At 40.0% G+C, this 20,258-nt stretch overlaps 1 protein-coding gene across 1 annotated transcript in view; it reads right to left on the reverse strand.

Annotated features, from left to right (window-relative positions):
- ADGB (androglobin) overlaps nucleotides 1-20,258 on the reverse strand; it is a 134,128-nt gene that overhangs the window by 3,105 nt on the left and 110,765 nt on the right. Inside the window, exons 30-34 of the mRNA XM_076335522.1 lie at nucleotides 8,482-8,669; nucleotides 6,337-6,492; nucleotides 3,793-3,907; nucleotides 1,616-1,718; nucleotides 45-228 (exon numbers count right to left, since the gene is read on the reverse strand). Of these exons, the coding sequence (XP_076191637.1) occupies nucleotides 45-228; nucleotides 1,616-1,718; nucleotides 3,793-3,907; nucleotides 6,337-6,492; nucleotides 8,482-8,669 (746 nt within the window). The remainder of the gene's footprint in view (nucleotides 1-44; nucleotides 229-1,615; nucleotides 1,719-3,792; nucleotides 3,908-6,336; nucleotides 6,493-8,481; nucleotides 8,670-20,258) is intronic.

A 20,258-nucleotide genomic window follows, 5' to 3' on the forward strand; every position in this document is an offset into this window, starting at 1 on the left:
GATATCACAGTAATAGTTACTGGAAAGTAATCTTGAAAACCTACCTGTAGATTCTCATACATTTCAAGTATATTTTGCTTCAATAAAGCTCTGGCATTTTTTTCTTTTTCTCTTTGTTCCAAAGCCAGCTCTCGAAGTTCCCTAAAATGGTTGATTTTTTCCACTTTACGTATCTCTTGTTGTTGAATGATAGACTTATTTCTTAGCGCAGGCTCAGGCATTGTTTTTCTGAAGGAAATACAAAGATACTTCTCTCATTTCAAATACAGTTTTTGGTGGTGTATATTTTTCTTAACATATATATGCGTATATTTGGCTTATATACTGCAATGTCACCATTGTATGGTTAGATATGGTTAAGGAGTCACTTTTCCTCTGCTTATATATAACACCGATGAGAAAGTACATTCCTGAGGCCAGGTCTTCTAATACTTGAGTGTCTATTTTAAAAATATTTGTAAAATCATGCTCATCTTTGAGCATATGAAAAACTCCTACATGTGACACTTATTTTTAATTTGCAAGAAATATCATATTTCCAGAAGTTTTTGATACTATAATTCAGCATTGAGACAAATGTAATTTTTTTTTTTGCCGTTGGCATAATGGCAGCTAAGTGGATAATATATTTTTATAATTTGACTTAAATGACTAGTGTAAAAGTCAAGGAGTTGAAGACAAATGAAATGCTTACAAGACTTGAGCCTGTGGAAGATATTTTGCCATATTTTCTACTGTTTTAATGTATTTGCTTCAATATAACACCAGTTTCCCTTTTAATTTAAAATTAAATTTGGGGATTTTTTCAGCATGTTCTAAGGTCTTTTGAAAATCAATGAGCTGCATAAATGCCACATTGCATACAAATGGACTTAAGCATTAACTGGGTTCTAGCTGCAGCACAGCAAACATGCAGGTGCATGTATATTAGCTAGATAGATTCATATCAACACATGTAATAAAGAATATAGTTCTTTTGAATAAAGAATATAATTAATATAACTATTTCAGCTATTAACTATTATTATTATTAACTGAACTGCATTTGTTAAATACATCATTTGAATCTAGCATCACATCCTGACAAACTTCATATGCGCTTCTTTCAAGATGACCACTGAAATAAACATATTTGCCTGCAGGTGCATTTTCTTCAAATTTGATGTCACGTTCTCATTACATGCAGTGCAGTGATTCAGCTCCTTTGACATGTATTATGTTAAGGAAAGGACATAAATTACGAATGGATGTAGGAAGGCACAGATTTTAAAACACATCCATGCCAGGAAAATCAAAACTGAAAACCGTATCTTGATGCCGTCTACACTTCTGCGTTCACTACTGAGTGATTTTGTGTACACAACATAAAGGACAGATAGAACATGGGCCAGGATTTTCACAGCAACTTTAACAAGTGTGTGACAGAATTGTAGCTTACTTCAATGACATGTGAAGGATAAAGTCTAAATTCACATCTATTATACTGCATCCAATTACAGATAGGATACAAGTGCATAAAAATGTATTGCATTTACTAATTTCTATATATAAAATCCTTAGCCAGCCTTTCATTTTGGTGTTTCACTGGGACTTAATTGTTCTTGCTGCAGTTTACCTCATGTAAGGACTAAGGTCTATAGGCTCCCATTTTTTTTGCTGCGTTTGTAAGCTTGAGTCAATAGCTGCTTGTGATGCTTTCTTTCCTGTGGTAAGAGAATCTACAACAGAACAGATTAAACTGGTTATTCGGTTATGCTAGGAGGCTCCATCTAAATTCTTACATAGTTTTTTCTTCTTTTGGCTCAGCAAAATACATTATTAAATGAGAATATGGGTTGGAGAGGATATAATGTTTCTGCCTTTTTATTTCCAACACTCATGATAGAATCAAAGATGCTGCAAAAAACCCACATATGCTGGAGTGAAATTAATATATGTACTTTAGCTAAATCCACAGTACTCAAGAAGGTTTGTAAATCTAAGCAAGAACATTCAATTTAAAGTGCCTAAAAAATATAAGAACAACTTCTAATCAGCAAGGAATCACACTATTTTATTTTAAAAACAAGTCAATAAAAATCTGTTCAGTCCTGGCTGTAGTTTAAGAAAATTGTATTCCCTTTTGGGCAGAGATTTAGTTTGGGAAATACCAGTCTAAAGAAGAAAAGTCCCATGACAACTTAAAATTGTAATTCTGAAGTCTTAGAATTTTTTTAAACCACATGGATAGTAACCATGTTATGCTTTAATGTAGCATTCTCGCAATACAATGACATATCTGATACTAAGCATGCCACTGCTGAGCTGCGTTGTGATTATGCCAACACTTCCTTCTTTCAGTTCATCTGGATGTGCTGAAAACGCCTGTGAAATTTGATGAGATTTAACGATGACTGCAGTAGGTTTTTTTCCGTAAAAACTCTCTTATTACCCTACATATAGTAGTAATCAATTGAAGCATTTAAAATATTAGTGGAATTTTCTCACCAAAAATACGAAAGAGGTTTCCGAGCATTAAAAAAAATTTACTGTCTATACATAGACAAATATACCAGCCTTCTCTGTTGGTCTAGAAGGGTGACATGGACTTTGGAAGTGCCTTAGGCACTGCCCATCAGAAAAGTCTTCTCCAGAACATAAAAATTCTCATTAAGATACTGAACATTACAGAAATGTTCAAGCACGTTATTGCTTATTACTGCACTCTATGGAACTGAACCACAACAACTTAAAGTCATTGGGGTGTCACCTCTTTACTTCATGAGATTTTGTATTAGACTGCAAATGCTTAGTTTAGAACAAAGCTCTTGGTAGACAACCATTAATTTTGAAGTCATTATCCAGTAACTTAGAAGAAATAATATTTTTTCAAGTTCCTTTGGAATGCAAGAAGTAACTAATGATGTGTTTGTCTAAGGCATAAAGTGAGGACTACTTCTGTTTTAAGTTCTGAAACATTCCCGGGAGGACTACTTACCTGACTGGCAAAATACTAATCTTATCAAGTTATGTACTGGTCACAGGTTCTCGTTCCATGCACATGAGCCATGACCAGATATTGCCACAATCAGACTGGGTATTACACTTTCCTTTTTGTGATGGCCTGATCTCAGCATTATTCTCAGAAGAAAAGAAACAACAAACAGCCTTGCAGCCTTGCACCCAGTTCAAATTTGCATCAGAGTCCAGTAATTGCCAGGGAATACAAATGAAGAATCCATTGAAGTTGTGACCGCTAAATAAAATTAGACAACACTTATGGAAGCTGCCAGGAAGCTGATGCTACTCAGTATGCACTTTTTGACACCTCACTTCCAGAGCACTGTCCATGAACAGTTTCCATGAACATTAACAAAAAGAAAATGCACGTTAGAAGTATTAGTGTCTTACTGACATGCTATTTGAGCTGCTAAACAATTTTTTAATATTTCTACACTAATGACCTCTGATGTCCAACTTGGAATTGAGGGAGCAGCTATTTTCCACTGAACTTCCAAAAGTTTCAGGTTAATTTAGAGTTGGAATTCTAGTACAGAAGGACTGCCTAAAGTTTGCTTAAGGGTAACCTGGCAGCCTCCAAGAGCTGTGAGGCTGTACCTGTGTCTGAAAATAGAGCAATGCAACAATTAAAACAAAGAGGGGATAGAGAAGATAGAGACTAAGCATGCCACTGTGCATTTGGACACCTTTATCGGGGCTGTTCTATCCATTTACTACCAGTATTTAATGCAGAAGTCTTTTCTAAGGAGCTGAACATGATGAACCGAAGACATGCTTGACAGAAAGTTATACCCTTACCTCTTTCTCCTGAACTGGGTGTTAAACTGGCAGTCTCAGTCCCAGCTATGGGCTCCTCTGAATCTCTCACAGCATACTTATTAATAAACCGCATGCGTTCCTGAAAAGCCTAGAGATCAAAGTTTTAATCCAGATAAGAAAACTTCTACTGCATACTTTAAATCCCAAAGCATTTTCAAAAGTACAAATCTATAAGTGGTCAATAGGACAGTAAGTCTTCAAATCCAGTGCATGTGAGATATGATGCTACTTCGTATTACTGGTGAGTATATTTCACTGGTTTGATCTATGAAAACATCACCTCTAACAACAGGAATACTGTTAGTGAGTCAGTGGGGAGAAAAAAAGATAAACATAAGAGCACCACATTTCATGTCAGTCATATTCAAGCCATCTCTCCAATAGGTTTTCTGAAATAATAACCTGTCAACATTAAACATCAAATTTTTCTAGTAATATTTTGGAACATTTATTTGTTTAGTTTTAATGTGTGTAGAGGAGAAATAAATTAGCATTAGTACTTAAAGTTCATCTTTAATTTCTATCAAGTATGTCTTGAGTATATGAATAAGATTCCCTAAGTAAACCTTTGTGAGATGGTAGTTCAGTAAAATGAAAAGTAGGCAGTACACTTTGAATGGTTTCACTCCACTCAATGCATCCTGGCTATATTTAGTACATATCCCAAATGAGAAAACGATGCTGTCAATAACAAACCTAACACCAGAGTGCAGTATGCAACTCTGCCTGGGGCTGGAATCAGAAAAGATAGTAGGGTTCCCATTGAATCAGTCCTGAGACATTGAATACTTACACTAAAGATCACCATGCAAAGAAATACTGGAAAATGACTGATCTCTGGGCAGTTTAAAATAATCTTTGGATTTAAAAAAAAAAAACCCAAAAACCCAAAAAAACCCTGAAAAGCAAGGTTCCCTCATAGCTGAATGTATGGTCAGAATACATTCAGCGACTGCACCTCCTTAGGGAAATAGCACTTCCTCCTAGGAGCTCCTATAGCCTGGTGATTTAGACTTCCTCCTGAGAAATGGGAGCTATGGGTGCAAACCCTTTCAGACTCGATTACCTTTGATGCCAAAACCAGGCATCACCACTTCTGCCTGTCTTTTCAGAAGGTGACTTTGGCTCACTGGGCTTTCTCTTAGGGACTCAGATTGCCAGAATGGACGGAGAAGCCAAAAGTCAGCCTGGAGTCAGGCACCTAATTCCCAGAGTCAGAGGGCATGTGATCCCTGGAACAGGCAGACCTTGGGGCAGGGTGATCAGGGAGAAAGGAGAAGGGAAGCTACTTAGTCTGGATAGCAGACCCCCAATTCAGACCTTCTTTTTTTTAGCGTATTACATGCAGTTGCTGCAATTTTCTTAACAAAAATTGTTTTAGAAAAATGTCACAGACCTAAGGGGTTTTTAAAATGAAACCCTTTACTTGTAATTCAGTTGATTTTCTGATCAGAAAAGGCAACGGCGATAGAACCAGCATTCTGAAGAGACCCTTTACACATCAAAGGGGATTCATTTCCAGCTAATCTTTAGGAGGCTGTACTTGCATTTTCAGTCTCAGCACAGCCAATCAAAGCTGCAGAGTAATGCATCTCTCCTTAGCTCAGAATTTAATAAAGTAGTGTCAGAAAAAATTTGAGCTTTGGGTACACTGAAGAGAACTGAGAAAATCTGAAAGTGTAACTGGGAAGACCCATGTCTGAGGTTCATTTCTGAAAGGTAGTATAAAAAAGCCAAAATTCTTCTGAGCTGGGGTTTCTGGCCAAGTATCCCTCAATGGTCAATGGTGGTGGTGGTGTATAGGGGGATGACTGTCAGGTAAGTTTAAAGACTGCATTTTGTTCTTTTATTTTCCTTTTTTTGGTAATGATGCTTCCAATTCTGAATCAGCAGTGCAACTTTTTGCTTTGCTAGAAAGAACTTGTATTATTTTTCCATCTTAACCATACGTCATGTCAAAAGAGCCCAGGTGCAGCTGACATCTGAATTAGTATTGCTTCTCCAAAACAGTGAATTCATACAGAGCAGCATGTACAGGCTCATGGGTAACCTGCAACCCAGAATGAATTTGGAAATCCTTGCTGCAGGGGGCAATTTGAGGGATGATATGGCCAGGTGCCAGTTCTTCAAGAGAAATCTTTTTGGCATGTTTATAACAGCGTATTTCTCACTTGAATCTGTTCATGCTAAACATTAAACTTGTTCCAAGTGGCAGCTTTGCAGTTGTGTAGAGGTAGAGGGCTTTCTAAGGAGAAACTTTTCTCTGTTTTGTAAAGTAGAATCTGAAAGTCTCAGTGATCTACAAAAGTCTGAAGTAGATAATCTGGATTCCTGCCCAGAATTCATGTACATAATCACTTGATTCTTTAAGCTGTGTAAAATTTCCTGTCTTCCACAGAGCGGTGAAGAGAACAGCCATATGAAGTCAGGTCTCTGTTGTGGCAACTGCTCTACCATGACAGCAGCTCCTGGAACTTGTGAAGAAACATTACTGCAAAGATTGCACTCTGATATTACCTTGATAGCTCTTCCTGGCTCTGCAGACTCCCATGCTTGTTTCATGGCTTTGATCTCATCTGCTCGCTGGGTGTCTTTCTTCACCTCCAGAATGTCTGCCTCTCTCTGTTCACTAACTAGACGTAAAATCCAGTACGGTTTGTTTGAAGCAGCTTGCTGGAAGTGAATTATCATAAACATGTATTCATTGGTATGCATCTACTACCACTATTTAGGATGAAGTTATGTTTCTATATCCTGGTAATTTTCCCGACTGATATACATTATACATTGATAGACTTTGACATGCATTACTACACAAACAGTGGCTGCCAAAGGAAAGGAAAATTACTTTGCAATGTCTAGAAGCTCTTTGAGGTACTTTGTTTACATGCTTCCCCCCACTCCCATACAGCATGCTCCACACTCCCAGTTCTTCTGAACAGTCTATCCGAACAAGGGTATTTTGCAGGGATTTTTCATGCAATTGTCTTACCTCCCTGCCAACCTTTTTTCCTTTCCTTTCCTTTCCTTTCCTTTCCTTTCCTTTCCTTTCCTTTCCTTTCCTTTCCTTTCCTTTCCTTTCCTTTCCTTTCCTTTCCTTTCCTTTCCTTTCCTTTCCTTTCCTTTCCTTCCCTTCCCTTCCCTTCCCTTCCCTTCCCTTCCCTTCCCTTCCCTTCCCTTCCCTTCCCTTCCCTTCCCTTCCCTTCCCTTCCCTTCCCTTCCCTTCCCTTCCCTTCCCTTCCCTTCCCTTCCCTTCCCTTCCCTTCCCTCCCTCCCTCCCTCCCTCCCTTCCTTCCTTCCTTCCTTCCTTCCTTCCTTCCTTCCTTCCTTCCTTCCACAAGCTTTTTTACTAGAAGTCTTATTATATTTAACTAGGCATTTTGTGTAGAAATACATCTTGCTGTGTCTTATGAGGCATCAGGTTCTTTCCAATCACTTCGCAAACTCTCTAAACCACCTTAATGCATGGCTTCTCCAGAACCGTAGGGTACAAGTAGTGCCTGAAATGTAGGAGACTGTTCTGCCATCTGACCGATGAATGAGGTATTGTGCTGCACATATTTCTGAAAACTGTACCATCTGCAGAAGCTGTAAGCCCAAGATTTAGAAGTAGAGATAGGAGTTCAGCTTGTATTTGAGACTAAAGGTGGGCATCTTCTTTATCTGCAAGCAGTCCCATCTCGAAACTTGCATCTGTTTTAGTGGCAGGCTGAAGAGCTCCCAAGAACCATCATCCCAGCACCCTTAGAGTACCCCATCATTGGAGCTGAAGGCAGAAATCTGACACAGCCTGAAGCTGTGTTGCATTTCTGTGGCCAACAATCTCAACTGCAGCCACTCAGACTGCTCAGAAAGAAGGGTTAAGGCACTATTCCGGAACTCTGTATAATTAGGTGTGGATATGAATCATAGGGAAGTTTGCTGTACAGCAGGTTTAGTCAACAAAACAATTCAGTAGAGATTTCTTCATGAAAAACTCTATGGCGATGCCCTCCCCTTGAACTACCTGCCATGAAGCAGCGAAATTCCCAGCAAAAGCAATACTATTAAACGAGGAGCTGTCAGTTTCTTCTTTGCCTTCCATTAATCTGTTTGCAATCCATAAAGTCAATTCCTTTTAAGGCATACAGGCTGGCAGTAGCCTTTCGGACAACCACAGAAAGCTCCGATTATCCCATCACAGATGAGAAGAATTTGCAAGTAGGCAAGTAGGTACCAATTTTTCTGCCATTGTATGTCCACACCTAATGACAATTGTGACATATGAGACAGGAACTGACTATAGAGAAAGACCTATTTCATCTCCCTGGGAACCCATGAAAACCACTACAATGAGGGACTAATGGGACATGAACATGGCAAATTAATGGAATTTAATAAAACTCCAGCAGAGACAGAACTAGACCAACAAAAGGAACAACCAGTAGTTGCTTTATACATAAACAAAGAAATGAGCACATTACATCTCTAAATGCAGGATGCATGTCTTTTACATGTGTAATTCAACCTCTCTCAGGTGTAAAGCTAAAAAAGTGGCAAAGCAGGGCATAAAGAAATGCAAGGGATACACTGGAAGTGTTAGTAATACTGATCTGAAAATATCTTTACACTCAGTACAATGATGACACATTCAACAAATCCAGTTTTTGGCTTTGTTCTCACCTGAGATTCAGGTCGAGATGCAAGAGATACAAGTGATCCTCTTTCTTTATTGGACTTCTCTTTTTCTGTCTTCTCAGGTGCTTTATCTTTTGATTTTCTGGTTGGTTTAGGAATACTTGCAGACTTTTGTCCTTCAGAATAATTGAGCACTAGGGGAAAGCTGTGCTCCTCGTGCTTTTCCCCATGTACTATTCAGATGTAGTTATGATGCATGATGAATTGGAGGATACCATTGTCATCCATAAATATATTTCCCCATGTAATATCCAGGGTGGAATAACAGCACAAAACAGCCATACAGAAAGACAAAGAAAAGTCAGTTAATTAGTTGACACTTTCAAGTACTACACGAACATTTATTGTTGGACCAAGAAAGAATGTGGGGACAAAACAACTTCTAAAAACATACTTAGAAGGTGGACATATTGTGACAGCCTAATCTGTCCTAAAGAGCACTTTACCCAGGGCTTAACTGTGAGTTTGCCATGGTCCCTGCACATCAGTCACTGCACTGTTGCCTTGTGTATGGGTCAGCCCAAAGATTTCAATGTACAGAATCACAGTCTGACTCTTACTTCCCTTATATAGTCTCATATAATCTCTGTCAGTGTTATGCACCAGGCAGGTGCAAAGCTCAAAGTAGGTAAAGTCAATGTTCTCACTATCATCTCATATCCTTGTAAGCCTGAAAGCGTGAAGAGCAGAAAGGAAGATATGCCCCACCAAAAATGCAAGGAAGTTAAGGCAAAGAAACGTATTTGAGATTTGATGCATATTTAAGAAATTCAAAATTATCATTCTCAGAACTATCTGAGAACATTTTGGATTAATTATTTTATCAGTACACGTGTATGCTATATGTATGCTATACGTTTGAATTAAAGATACTGAGAATTGACATTTGTAACACTTATTCTGCACTGTCTTAGCTGGTGGGAGCTGTTAGCAAGACTTTTTGCATGTCATATTCTTGTTAAAATACAGAACTAAATAAATAAAGTCTGTAATAGTATGTAGTATATAAGGAACATGCCAATTGAAACAACCTGGAATGGACCCAAAACACTATGAGAAAGATTAAAGATCTTAGTCTGAAATCTCCATTTCCTTCCACCTTCACACTGCTTGAAACATTAAACAAATGCTGAAAACCTGGATTTAGTCAGTTCAATAAAACAGGGGATTTCTCTTAGAAAAAAGAGGAAATGAGTGACTGTTTTACAATCTGACAATAATAACAAGGTACCTTTCACTTAATGCTATGCTTTTCTAATCTCTTTCCACTGAGGACAAGTCACTGTGCTGCATGATTTGATTCAAAGTCCACTGAATATATTCCACTGGCTTTAATGAGCTTTGGATCAGATCTGCAATGTCATGGCTGAGGTTATATGGATATATAAAATTGTAAATATTAAATATATAGAAACATATTTATAATACACATACAACTACACATACCAATATGTATTATATGATATATATGTGTATTACATCATACATTATACATGTGTTTATGTATAAATTGTATTATTCTTACCTCCTCATGCTACTTAAATAATGTACAATGGCACCGAAGTGCTAAGCTTAAATTGATTCAATGCTACCAAAGCATACGTTAAAGAATGAAAAAAATTAAAGCGGTCTCCACAGAGATACTAAAACAACTCCAGAGGAAATGCAAATATGAAATAAATAGTGATGACATTATTTGAAGCTATAATATCATTACATAAGTGGCTTTCCATTTAATTTCACATTATCATAACATATTAGCACCATAAATCAGGTTGGTGTACATGCATTATTCAGTGAGTTATTAATTTTTAAAGATAAATTATTTATTGCTTATACAAACACCCAAGAGACATTCAGTGTCATTAGATAAATGATATCAGACAAAGACTTTCTATGTCATGGGATACCACAAGCTTTGTCTGGCTTCTATAAATATTTTACAACTCTGAATTTTAACATTTTGATGCTTTGGACTTATTGCATATACTGAGAAGTTAGTAAATAACAAACAAGCATATGAAATGACAGGGCTAAAACGAGGCATCCTGCCTTAGCTCCAGATATGAAGGCTTAGGGCAGGATTCAGTTGAGCTCTCTTAGCTAACAGTACGCTGCACTGTCCAGGTTCCCCCAGCCCTCCTCCCTCCCTCAGCAGAGCAGGCAGTTTCCCCAGTTTTGGGATCATCCTCCAGATATTCCTGGAGGGGGCACTGGCTGCAGTTGGCACTATAGCATGCAGCCCACTCTGACTCTAAGGGAGACGTGAGTAGTTCCTCGGAGCTTTTCCAAGGCCAAAGCCAGGCAAATGCTTTGTATGGGATGTGATAAAAAGAAAGGCAGGGAGATGGTACAGAAAGTAAACGGCCATTCCAGCTCACAGCTTATGCATCAATCATCACAAACTCTTGGTGGTGGTTATTGTATATGTATGGCACCAAGAAGAGCTTGGGCATCACACCAATTGACAGTGATGACAAACAGCTGATAGCAACTCTTAAATTTAGCTTCTCTACCACTTTTCAATTATTTACTCAGAGATTCATTTAGTCTAACGCCAAAAGGGACCATAGTGATCATCCAGTCTGATGTCCTGTCTATGACAAGCTAAATAATGACACCAAATGATTCCAATCTGAAACTTATAACTTCAGATTGAGATACAACAATTCTCTTTTTTAGGCAAGATAGACAGCTACTCCTGATTTATGAAATTCAAATTACAGAGAATGTATCTTATTCATAGGTAAAATACAGAGGAGTCTTTTGAAGTTTTCTTCGAGAACATATCATGCTCCCACTACCTGAAATAGGCTCTGAGCATTTAGTGGGATTACCCAGTAGTTGGCAGAAATGACTGTTACTTGGCCCATGAGAGACTTTCCGATTTGGTTAGGAAATGACCAAGAAGTTCAGCTGTTGCTTTTCATGTCTGTGACTCGACCCTCAGAAGGATTCTCGACAGATAGCAACATCAAAAATCTTTCCAAAGTTGGGCTCATCCAGATACTGAAGTTGCAGTAAAAATACACCAGGATAGAAACAAACCACCAATATGGTTGCAGTTGTAGGGTGGGGTGAGAGCATGGCTTAGAGGTCTACAGGTCTTTAAACTCTAGTGCCATCATGTATCCTCAGTGACCTACTTTTTCACTGAACACCAGGCAAGTGATTAATCACTACAGACAGGCAAGGTGGGAAAGAGATAGAGAACTGAACATCCTGTTAAACATCTCATGAAATCCTGCCCTTGGCATGAGCCAGCAAGTTCTCCTGGGGGAAGATAAAACCTGTAGGAGAAACTTTCCCAGCTCTGGAGAAAAAAATGAATATTCCAAAGCATATTGCCTCTCCTGCCTTTTCAAACCTACCTTTACTACCTGGGTTGGGCGACCTATCTTCCCCTGCTCTCCCAGTTGGATAGACAGCCTTTTCTCATCACCAGCTAATACTTTTGAGTTAACTTAAGGCAATGTATAAAATACATGCTGAGGTCAGCATTCAGCACAGACTGATGATTCAACTCTGGATTGTGACAGTTGCACAGTAAAACTTCTGATCTTACTACAAGAAAAGTAAAACCAAGGAACCCAAAAAGGCAATAGCTGAAAATCATATATACAAAACAAATCTTAAAATATTTTTTTTCACACAGTCAAGCAACTTAAAATGGTATTAGCAGTTGCGAGATTGCCTGCTAATTTTTCCCCTTTTACACAAGAATTGTGATCCGGACCTTACTTTTTTTTACTATTTTTCCATTGAAGTCTTGCCCCATTAACAGTTCCCAATGGAAGGAAGAAAAGGAAAGGGGGCGGGGGGAAAAGAGAGAGAAAAGAATGAAGACTGCATAAATAGAATCTTAGAACCATAGAATCATTGAGGTTGGAAAAGACCTCTAAGATCATCCAGTCCAACCATCGACCCAACACCACCATGCCCACTAAACCATGTCCCTAAGCACCACATCTACACGCCTTTTAAATACCTCCAGGGATGGGGACTCAACCACTTCCCTGGGCAGCCTGTTCCAATGTTTCACCACTCTTTCAGTAAAGAAATTTTTCCTCATGGCCAATCTAAACCTCCCCTGGCGCAACTTGAGGCCATTTCCTCTTGTCCTATCGCTTGTTACTTGGGAGAAGAGACCGACACCCACCTCGCTACAACCTCCTTTCAGGTAGTTGTAGAGAGCGATGAGGTCTCCCCTCAGCCTCCTTTTCTCCAGGCTAAACAACCCCAGTTCCCTCAGCCGCTCCTCAGAAGACTTGTTCTCCAGACCCCTCACCAGCCTCGTTGCCCTTCTCTGGACACGCTCCAGCACCTCAACGTCCTTCTTGTAGTGAGGGGCCCAAAACTGAACACAGTATTGGAGGTGCGGCCTCACTAGTGCCGAGTACAGGGGCACGACCACTTCCCTACTCCTGCTGGCCACACTATTTCTGATACAGGCCAGGATGCCATTGGCCTTCTTGGCCGCCTGGGCACACTGCCGGCTCATGTTCAGCTGGCTGTCAACCAGCACCCCCAGGTCCTTTCCCGACAGGCTAATTTCCAATAATAAACTATCTGGCACTTCCTAATTTCTGTGTGCTTTTGTTTTACTGGTTAATGCCTTTTTGATGTTTTGTTTGTGCAATGTGCTTTTTAATAAAATAAGAGATTTCATATATATTCATATATAATAAATGTGACCAAATATTAGTCATGAAATAACTTTTGCTAACACAGTTCTTTTTACAAGTACTGCCAAGCTGCAGTATTAAGGATTTTGAAGAAAGAAAAGAATAACAAACATCAATAAATACAAAATACAAAATTATCATAGCATCTGTATGCCGCAGAACTTACTTTCTTAAAAAATGGTCTTAATAAATATTTATAATATCAGTGAATATTGATAGTATAATAGTATGGGTCTTCATTTAAAGGGAGATTATTTTAAAAGACTTTAGTAAATGCTAATACAAAGCTGAAATATGCTTTTGCCATGATAAATTAGCTTTAATATAAAACTAACTCCAGATGGCACTGTTGTCCTACATGAAAAAGTGATACCTGAAATGATGAAAATTTGTTGCAGGAATTTTCCACCTGGCTCACTGCAGCTTTCTTAAAAATCACATGGTGAGAGGATGCCTTTTTGATTACACACCAACATTACTATTATATGAATTGTGTGTTTGACAAATGGTGCTGGCAGCTTTAAATGGTAAAGCACAGTTTTCAAATTGCTTTAAGACTAGTTCACAATCAGAAGAAGATTCAAAGATTAAATGTTGTTTTTTCCAAAATACTTACCTATAGTAAGCACTCCAGATAAATATTGCTGTTAATAGGGGTACATAAAATAAATGCTAAGTAGTAAATACAGTAAGTGTTGGTGTTTAAACTTTATGATATACATTGTTTTTAAACTCTGTTGGTGGTCTGGGCAATCTGTTCGTATCCTTGTATAAACAGAAAGACCCAGTTAATATGAACTGTGAAATGGATTTGGGTTACTTTGAAAGGCAGCAATTATGAGAGGACACAGAAATCACAACATTTAAAAAGAATCCTATGAGAAAAGTGCTCGTTATCACTGACTGCGGCTTGAGTATGGTTGACTGCAAATGAGCCAAAGCATCAGTTAACATGGAGAAGGGAAGCTACCAACTGGAATACTGCTACCTTGAACTAAACATGAGAATAGTCATGACATTGACAAGCTTCAGTAATAACAGCTGAGAACTAGTGAAGAAACTTAGAGATTAAGTGACCTCCTTTGACCTGCAGTTTTACAGACCATGGTGACAGCTGTATGAAAGGATACACACCAGTAGCATGACTGGTGTGCTAAGTGCAAGCTGTTGGTATGTAGCTGACTCAGAAGGATAAGACAATGTAATAGGATGTCTATTGTAAGAAGCAGTCTATCATTAAAGGGAAAACGAGGAGAATAAATGGAGTCATCTAGGAAGAAAAGATGACTTTGTGAAGAACGCAACAAACGAAAAGCAGGTGAAATCACCACTAAAAAAGCTGTGTACAGGCCTGTAAGGCTACATGACATAGCTACTCAAATATTACTAAAACTGACTAGGGACTATAGTAAATCAACAAGATACATCTTTGTAAAGTTCTGTAACGCTAGCTGAAAAAAGACTGCAAAAATCTCAAATGTTGAACTCATTTTAAAAACAAGATATGAAATAATATATGTCAGCAATTACCGCTGATGAATCTAACTTCAGTCCAGGGTAATAGAAATTAAGAAAAAATACGACCAGACATTTAAAAAGAAATATGTAACCAGAGTAAGAAGCGAGAAATACCACTAATAAATAAAGATCAAATCTTCCTAAGAAAAGGGTATTAGCAAGTGTATATACATGAGGAAGGGTAATGCAAATAATTTCTCCTTATCTCATATTTTAAAAATTGAGTTACAGAACTTTAATATTAATGATACAGGAACTTTACTGAATGGTGGAAAGTAGTATTTTAGGTTCTGCAGGAATCTAGGGGTGAAAACACAGGGGAGTCAGCTGCATGTGTGCATGTGTGCGTGTGTGTGATGGTCTGGGGTAGGGCTGCAGCCTCAGGAGCTCATATGGGATCCAGGGGCCAGCTACCAGGCAGACTAGGTGTCTAAGTCCAGCTGCTGGAAGGATCCACTCTGTGTGTGTGTGTATTCTCTCTAGTGGACTTTCATTCTGTCCAGCCAGAGAGGGAAGCAGGATGATGCCATTGGTGCTGTCTGTGTTTGTGTGAGTGCTTTGAGTGTCTGTCTGTGATCTGTGTGGCTGGCAATGTATATATGTATATATGTAGCCTGTATGTGTGTTCTGTGTGCATGTGCCTGCTGGGACTACATCTTCAGCCTCGCTAATGGTTGGACCTGGGGACGTGGAGTGGCGGCAGCAGCCTCACCTCTCTTGGGCTGTTGGATCCAGCATGATAAGTTTTCCTCCAACATAATTAAGATCTAAATCATTCTGTGTCAGCCCCAGTGGTAAAAGGAGAATCAAACATGAGACATTTATCTAATTACTAGGATACTCACTAGTATTCTAACTGCTTTTAGTATGTGTTGGGTCCCTTATCAAGACATGCTAAGAGAATCTGGAAAAAAACAGAAAAGCTTCTGTAATTTCTCTGTCCCCTTCCTGGCTTGAATACACAGCCTGTCCTTGGGACCTTTCCTAATCTTGCCTCCTGCCTAAATTCTTCTCCTAGCAGTACAGAAGTAATACATATCCCAAAACAGGCCTTTTTTTTCCCTCTTGTCAGTGCATTTTCTTAAATTATCAGCAGGCATGTTTCTCTAGTTTCAGTAGAAACTTCTATGTTTGGATGTACTTTGTCAGGGCACTGTGCCTTTATATTACACTTCATCGGTCTCTCTGACTGTCGAAGCAGTCATACTTCTACAGCTGTTCCAGATCCCTATCTAAAGTTGAGCTGTGACGGTGTGCTTCCCTCCTGCCCCCCAACCTGACCTTTATCTCCCGTAACTCTGCTCAAGTGATCACTACCAGTGGCGATGTTAAGGGATGTGTCTGGTTGTGATGGTTGCATCCAGCTCAAAGTGGATTCATGCCGGGGAGACAGATAACAACACAATAGCCAAGTGCTAATTAGAGCAATGCACCTACCTAACCACAGTGCTGATCAATGTCTGACTCAAGCCAAATTTAGAAGAAACTAACATCTGTAGTCGGTACGCAAATATGACTATGAGTCAATCATCTTACCCCATAAATAGTGAGCAGCCCAAGAGCCCTTCAAGCTCTCCTGCGCAGCGGCGGGCTGCATGACAGGATCTCCCTTTGAGTAGGGACACCTCTCAAGGTTATGCCTGCCACAGAGATTCCTTACTCCTCAATACTGAGAGACTCCTTGCCGCAACAGATCCTCGGTAAGTGACTAATAGCTTGCTAAACTTTGTAAGCTTTGCTAACATTATATCTTAGATTGATAGTGCACATATAATCCTTTAGACATAAACCGTTGACCAGGTCTGGAACTAGGATTGGATCCAGCCGCACCTAGACGCCTCTGAGTGGGAGTTTAGAAAGCAAGGGGGTCCTCTCTCAACCTCGTGACTCAACGGGAAGGTCTCTCTGACACGTCTGACTTGCCCTGTCCTCTATGCAGTAAATAATCACATGTACACCTTGCCATCAAATCTTGCTAAACCACTGCCGCATTTACTATCAAACTTTGTTAAATTGCTGTTTCATATCAATAAACATATTGCTGCTGCTTTCTTACGAGTGAAGTGCATCACTCCATCCGCGACAAATTGGCGTAGTCGGCAGGATGGCAAGTAGTATCACCGATTATTTACAGAGGCATGGAGTGAACACAAGTCCCAGCTTCTCAGAAGAGTGGGCTCGTGACAATCGGCATAATTGGGAAGCCTTTGAAGAGCACCTAGAGGTAACTAGGGGCCGTACAAAAGATGGAAAAGGGAAAGGAGTTATCTGCAAGATGCTAGGTACCTGTTCAGAAGCTGCATATCAAGAAAGGGAGAACAGAAATAGAAATGAGCAGGACCTAGGGAAAGAAATAAAAGGTAGAAAGGCAACTGAGTTGTTAGTGTCTTTAAAAATTCAACAACTGCAGAAACAATTACAGGAGGAAAAGGAAAAAGGACAAAAGTTGGGAGAAAAGGTCGAGATTATGCTTATGCAGGCCCCCTGCCCCCCTGACGTCGTACAGATCAGTACAGGTCGTACAGATCAGGAAACTAATAGTATCCCCTGAAGATTGGGATGCAGGATCACATCTAGGGTGATCCTGATGATAGCGAGCCAGAAGAGATGACCTTTTGTTCCCCACAAATCCTCCTGAATATGAAGCCAGGCCTGTTGTTAAAACAGAAAGAACTGTGGCACCTCAGGGTGGTCATCCACGACATACTGCATGAACCATCCCCTGGGATCCATTGCAATTGACAAATTTGCAAGAGAGATATAGCAGAAAACCAGGTGAAACTGAAACTGAATACTTGTGGCAAATATGCCTAAGTGGTGGCGATGGAATAATGTTGAGTGAGGACAAAGCATATGGCTATTGGGGTCCAGTTTTCTGGAATTTAGGACCTGACCCGACAAATACAGCCCATTCTATCACCAGCCGAGTAGCTTATTGGGCTGGAGGAATAGACGCCATGGAGTGAGGTGAATCCTCCGTAATCCCCATTAAATCTCTAAGTGAGCTCTCTACAGCCGTCACAAAAGCCACTTGCGTACAAGCCATGCACAAACGAAGACCCCATGATGTCGCACTGTCTGCTACAGTAGATTTCGCAATACTAAAACCACTGATTAGAGGAGCCCCGACAATTCTTAAACCCTATCTAGTTGCAAAATGGGATAAGATTAAAAGAGATACTGAATATAATAAAAAACAGGGCAATAATGCTCCTAAACAACTCCCTAAATGGGCGGAATTAATGCATGGCATTGTTAACTACAGTCGTGAAATGGGCTGGGACGATGCACCAGCTGAAAAACAAAACCTAAAACTCCAGGGAGGAGAGCGTAAGGTGAGACCTGTAAACAGGGAACAGAAACTAAATCAAGGGGAAATAAATCTAAAAACCTGCAAACAGAATCTCAAGAACAGAGAACAGAGTTATGGAAGAAAGCATTAGCCCTAGGCATTCCCAGAGCCGCAATGCAAGGTCAGCCTACTAGCATTATCTTGAGTCTGATCGAAGCATTCCTGAAATGTGGTAATGGTGAAGGGGGGGGAGTGTATTTCGATTCCACCGGTGCCAGTCCCCAGAAAGGGAGATAGCCCTTCCTCCCCCTTAGGGAGGAATTGCAGGACATGAAGTCAAAAAATGAGTAATGCCTGGAAGGCAATTGGGCCTGCCTGTCCAGAAAGTGGAGGCTTATCAGTGGGTAAGTAATGACGGCCCATACATTTTGATTCCAGTTGGTCCTCAAGGACAATTGCTGAAGTTTTTAATAGATATGGGAGCACGAATTTCACTACTAACACAACAAGATGCCGAGAAGCTGAGTGTGTGATCTGGATGGCAAAGACCTAAAACTACCGGTGTGAACAGAGCGAGTGTTGTGTGTCAAACTGGCAAGGTCGATTTATGGCTCCTGGGCAAGAAGTGCATATCAACTACTCGCTTTGCAATTAAAGACCATCATAAAAATATTTTAGGTTTAGACGTTTCAAACGGATGAACCTGGTGCCTGCCAAATGGCAGTACATAGTCCTTCGGCTCAAACACCGATCCCAACCCCGGTAGAAATTGGGAGGCCACAGTGCATGCACTTCGCGCAGCCCCTGCACTCCCTGATTAAGCAACATCCGATTTCTGCTGCAGCACGAAATGGAATTTCTGAAGTCATAGCTGATTTGGAGAAACGACAAATTCTCTCCAGAACGCACTCCCCATATAACTCACCTGTCTGGCCAGTTCAGAAACTAGACAGGAGGTGTTTGACGATGGTGTTTGACGATGGATTATTGGCACCTGATACAGCCCCTGCTAACAGCTGCTGTACCAAATGTTGCACACTTAACAGCTACTTTGCAAGCAGCTGCACACCCATGGGTGGCGGCGCTAGATGTAAAAGTTATGTTCTTTATGGTTCCCTTGAAGGAGGAGGATAAAGAGAAGTTTGCTTTCACTTGGGAGGGAATACAATACACCTTTAACAGACTCCCGCAGGGGTATAAACATTCACCTACAACTGCTCATGCCGCACTCGCTGAACTTTTACAGACAGTGTCACTCCCTCAAGATGTGAAACTGTACCAATATATAGATGATATTCTGATTGGAGGAACTTCCCCTGAGAAGGTGGGGGCAGCAGTAGCGGCAGTACGGCAAGCACTAAATAAAGCAGAAATTGAGATTCCACCCAGAAAATGTCAGGAACCAAGTAAAGAAGTAAAATTTTTAGGTATTTGGTGCATAGCAGGCAGTGCAGTGATTCCTCCATGTACCTTAGGAAAAATCAAAGAGCTGCAAATGCCCCAATCAAGGAAGGAATTACAACAACTAATGGGAACTTTAGGATATTGGAGGAAGCATGTACCTGGATTTTATATAATTTCCCGTCCATTATACTCACTCTTACTGAAAGGCAAACCCTGGGAGTGGAAATTGGAACAGAAAGAGGCAGTCAAAACTCTAACTGAAGAATTAAAAAAGTATCAGTCGCTGGGACCAGTACACCCCTGTGACCCTATTATAGCTGAATGGGGTTTCGCCAAACACGCTGCTTACTGTAACCTGTTCCAAACTGGCCCTGACAGGCCAAAAAGACCTTGATGGTTTAGCTCAACTGCACTTAAAGAAACAGAACAATGATACTCTGAATGGGAAAAGGGACTTTTATCCTTAGTCTGAGCAGTTAAACAAGTTGAGAAAATACATCAGGGACAACCTGTGCAAACCAGAGGACCATTTAATTTACTAGAAGCAATCCTAAAGGGGATTGCTCCCCCAGAAGGAATTGCACAAAACCCCACTATCAGAGAATGGTATGCCTGCCTAACAGGAGTTGCAGAAAATATGCAGTTAACTGAAGGACCCACTAAGGTTTCCAAATTGCAGATGCCAATAAACACAGACCCTTTAGCGTTACAACAACCTTTTAAACCTTCACCAATTCTGAATGCACCGCCCCTCACTGAGGGTATACCAACAGAAAACATTTGGTTTACGGATGCTTCAGCAAAAAGGCCAACAGTAAATGCCAATATAAGGCTGTTGCATTAAATATTACCACCGGCAAACA

This window comes from Aptenodytes patagonicus, chromosome 3 (assembly GCF_965638725.1).
Source record: "Aptenodytes patagonicus chromosome 3, bAptPat1.pri.cur, whole genome shotgun sequence".
NCBI lineage: Eukaryota > Metazoa > Chordata > Aves > Sphenisciformes > Spheniscidae > Aptenodytes > Aptenodytes patagonicus.